Raw genomic sequence first — 2,530 nt, 5'->3', positions numbered from 1 at the left:
GGTTTAAAGCTGTTATAAGTAAAATTAGCGTGAAAATTGTCGCCTTAGTTTGGTGACTTTTAAAGTAAAGTACTCTTCTTTGTTCTACAAAATCAGGTAAATTTGACTTAATACAACATTTTCAGTAAAAATTCCCCCTAAACTATGTTCTTTAAAGAACGGACAAAATTTCCGTACAAGAAAAAAAAAAAACAATCTGAAAAAAAGGAAACAAAAATGTAGATAAAAATCACTCAATAATCGGAAAAAAATACTGATTAGTTTTTTCCTTTCCCTAATATTTGACGAGCGCCCGATTTCATCGTGATAGCACACACTTGTGCCTGAAGGGTATTCCTTTTCATTAATATTTTCATCGATTACAATACAATTGTCGTAGCAGACGAAGACTTCTTTGAGCAGTAGGTCAAAAATGGATTAAATAACATTCTTCGTTTTAAAGCTGTTGAGCAGTCTTTTATTCGTTTAACCCCCCTCCTCGTAGTGGGTTTTTTCAAAAGCCCCATCGAACCAGTTTAAATCAGTTCGGAGGCAATCTGCTTCGGTCGTATATGCCAGGGCTAACCCAGCCCGAGTGGGATACAACCTGAAAGCAGACAAAGGACGATGTCGATTTATTTTTAAAAGGGGATAAAACTGCCCTCTACGCCGGAATCGAACTGACACCTTATGTATGCAACAGCAAAGTGCCTAACAGGCCAGGGTGGTAAAGCTGTGAGTCCTTTTTTATACCTAGGACGACATTGAAAGCTTTAAAAAAAATTAAAACCCGACGCTGAAAGAAATTAATAATTAGACATTACGAAAACGTTTTTCACTGCAATGTTATATCAATAGAAATAGTGCGACAGGTATCCGTCCGTCCATCCATCCATCCATCCATCCATCCATCCATCCTTCCATCCATCCATCCATCCATCCATCCATCCATCCATCCATCCATCCATCCATCCATCTATCTAACTATCCATCCACCCCCCTCTCCCCCATGTCTTCCCCTTCTACAAATAATTATGTAATATACATATTCATAACCCCGCGCATCCTCTCTCTACCCTAGTTCGTGTCCCACCCCAACTGCCAACAGAGAATCGCCCGCTACTGGTACGAGGGTCTCGGAGGTATGGACACTGCTACTTGGTATAAGCGGCTCGCCTTCCTCTTCTCCGGGATATTCCTCTACCCCATCATGGTCCCCGTCTTCCTCGTCATGCCAGACTCAAAGGTCAGTCTAGTTTATTTGAGTAAGCATTCATGGTACTTTGACTCATCACACCCCCTTTCCACGCAAATTGTAAGATCACGCAGCGGCATATATGTACCTCTAAAAACAAAGAAAGAAAGATATTAAAAAAAAAAGCTTTCTTTAACCATCTAGCATAAGGCTGTTGTCAGACTAAGCATCAATGTCTATTGCTCTCTCGAGTATGTATCTACATAACTCTAAAGGTTTTGTAATTAAATTCCTGCACTTGGTTGAATAAGGCATCTGATATGATATGTACCTTATTTTGTCCGCTTTACTTGTCTTTTCATATTGAATTTTAATGGGAGTAATATTTCATTAAAATCTTTATGTATACCCACATGTGTTTTTACGATCCTGTACAGCCAAGAAAAAGGCAATAATAAAGTATTATCTCATCTTATCTTATTTTATCAATTACGTTCGTTTTGGTGCTGGGGAGACGGCAAGACAGACAGGTAGAACCATCAGAGGGGAAGGCAAAGAGGTATAGGACTTACCAGATGCGCCTTTCAAACCATCCGCTCTTTAAAGTGATAGCTTTTTGCAATCCCCCCCCTCCCCCGTCTCCTTTTCTGTTTCTCTCTCTCTCTCTCTCTCTCTCTCTCTCTCTCTCTCTCCCTCTCTCCCCCCTCTCTCTCTCTCTCTCTCTCTCTCTCTCTCTCTCTCCCTCTCTCTCTCCCTCTCTTTCTCTCATATATTCATCCTTTCCAATGTTCTCTCCTTTCTCCCCATCCATTCTCTCTATCTACCCCTCTCTCTCTCACTTTCTTCCTTTCTCTCTTTTCTCTCGATTTTCTATGTCTCTCATTCAACCCCATTCTCTCTTCACCCCTTCTATCTTTCTACCCCCATCTCTCTTCTTTCATCTCGCTCACCCTCTCGTCTTTTTAAAAATAAGTTCACCCTCCCCATTTTCCAACCATCTAAGCACCCCTCACGTATGTTTCTCAGCACACCGGTATCCTTTCTCTTCTCGTCACCCCAACAGGTTGGCAAAATCCTCCGACTCCCGGCTGTGAAGTTCATAAGCCACATCATCTCCTACATCGTTTTCCTCATCCTCATCATCATCTCTAGCATCGAGAGTGTTGGCCTTATCTCCAAGACCAATACGCTGGGTTCCAACTTCCCCAAGGCTTACCAGCACTACACTCGCTTCCGTAATGTTACCGGAAATGACGTCTACGGCTATGACTTCCCACTACGTCGCCATGAGCCGCTAGTCACAGACTACATGATCTCTCTTTGGATCATGGGTCAGTGTCAGTCAAAATATAAACA

The 2,530-nt window shown here is 41.9% G+C and overlaps 1 protein-coding gene across 1 annotated transcript in view; it reads left to right on the top strand.

Moving 5' to 3' along the window:
- The window catches only part of LOC101857995 (short transient receptor potential channel 6-like), a 31,961-nt gene that overhangs the window by 11,758 nt on the left and 17,673 nt on the right, over positions 1 to 2,530 (top strand). The window contains exons 7-8 of the mRNA XM_035971699.1: positions 1,061 to 1,225; positions 2,178 to 2,505. Of these exons, the coding sequence (XP_035827592.1) occupies positions 1,061 to 1,225; positions 2,178 to 2,505 (493 nt within the window). The remainder of the gene's footprint in view (positions 1 to 1,060; positions 1,226 to 2,177; positions 2,506 to 2,530) is intronic.

This window comes from Aplysia californica, unplaced genomic scaffold (assembly GCF_000002075.1).
Source record: "Aplysia californica isolate F4 #8 unplaced genomic scaffold, AplCal3.0 scaffold00018, whole genome shotgun sequence".
NCBI lineage: Eukaryota > Metazoa > Mollusca > Gastropoda > Aplysiida > Aplysiidae > Aplysia > Aplysia californica.
The sequence above is the reverse complement of the archived record's forward strand: the minus strand, read 5'-3'. Positions and strand labels throughout refer to the sequence as shown.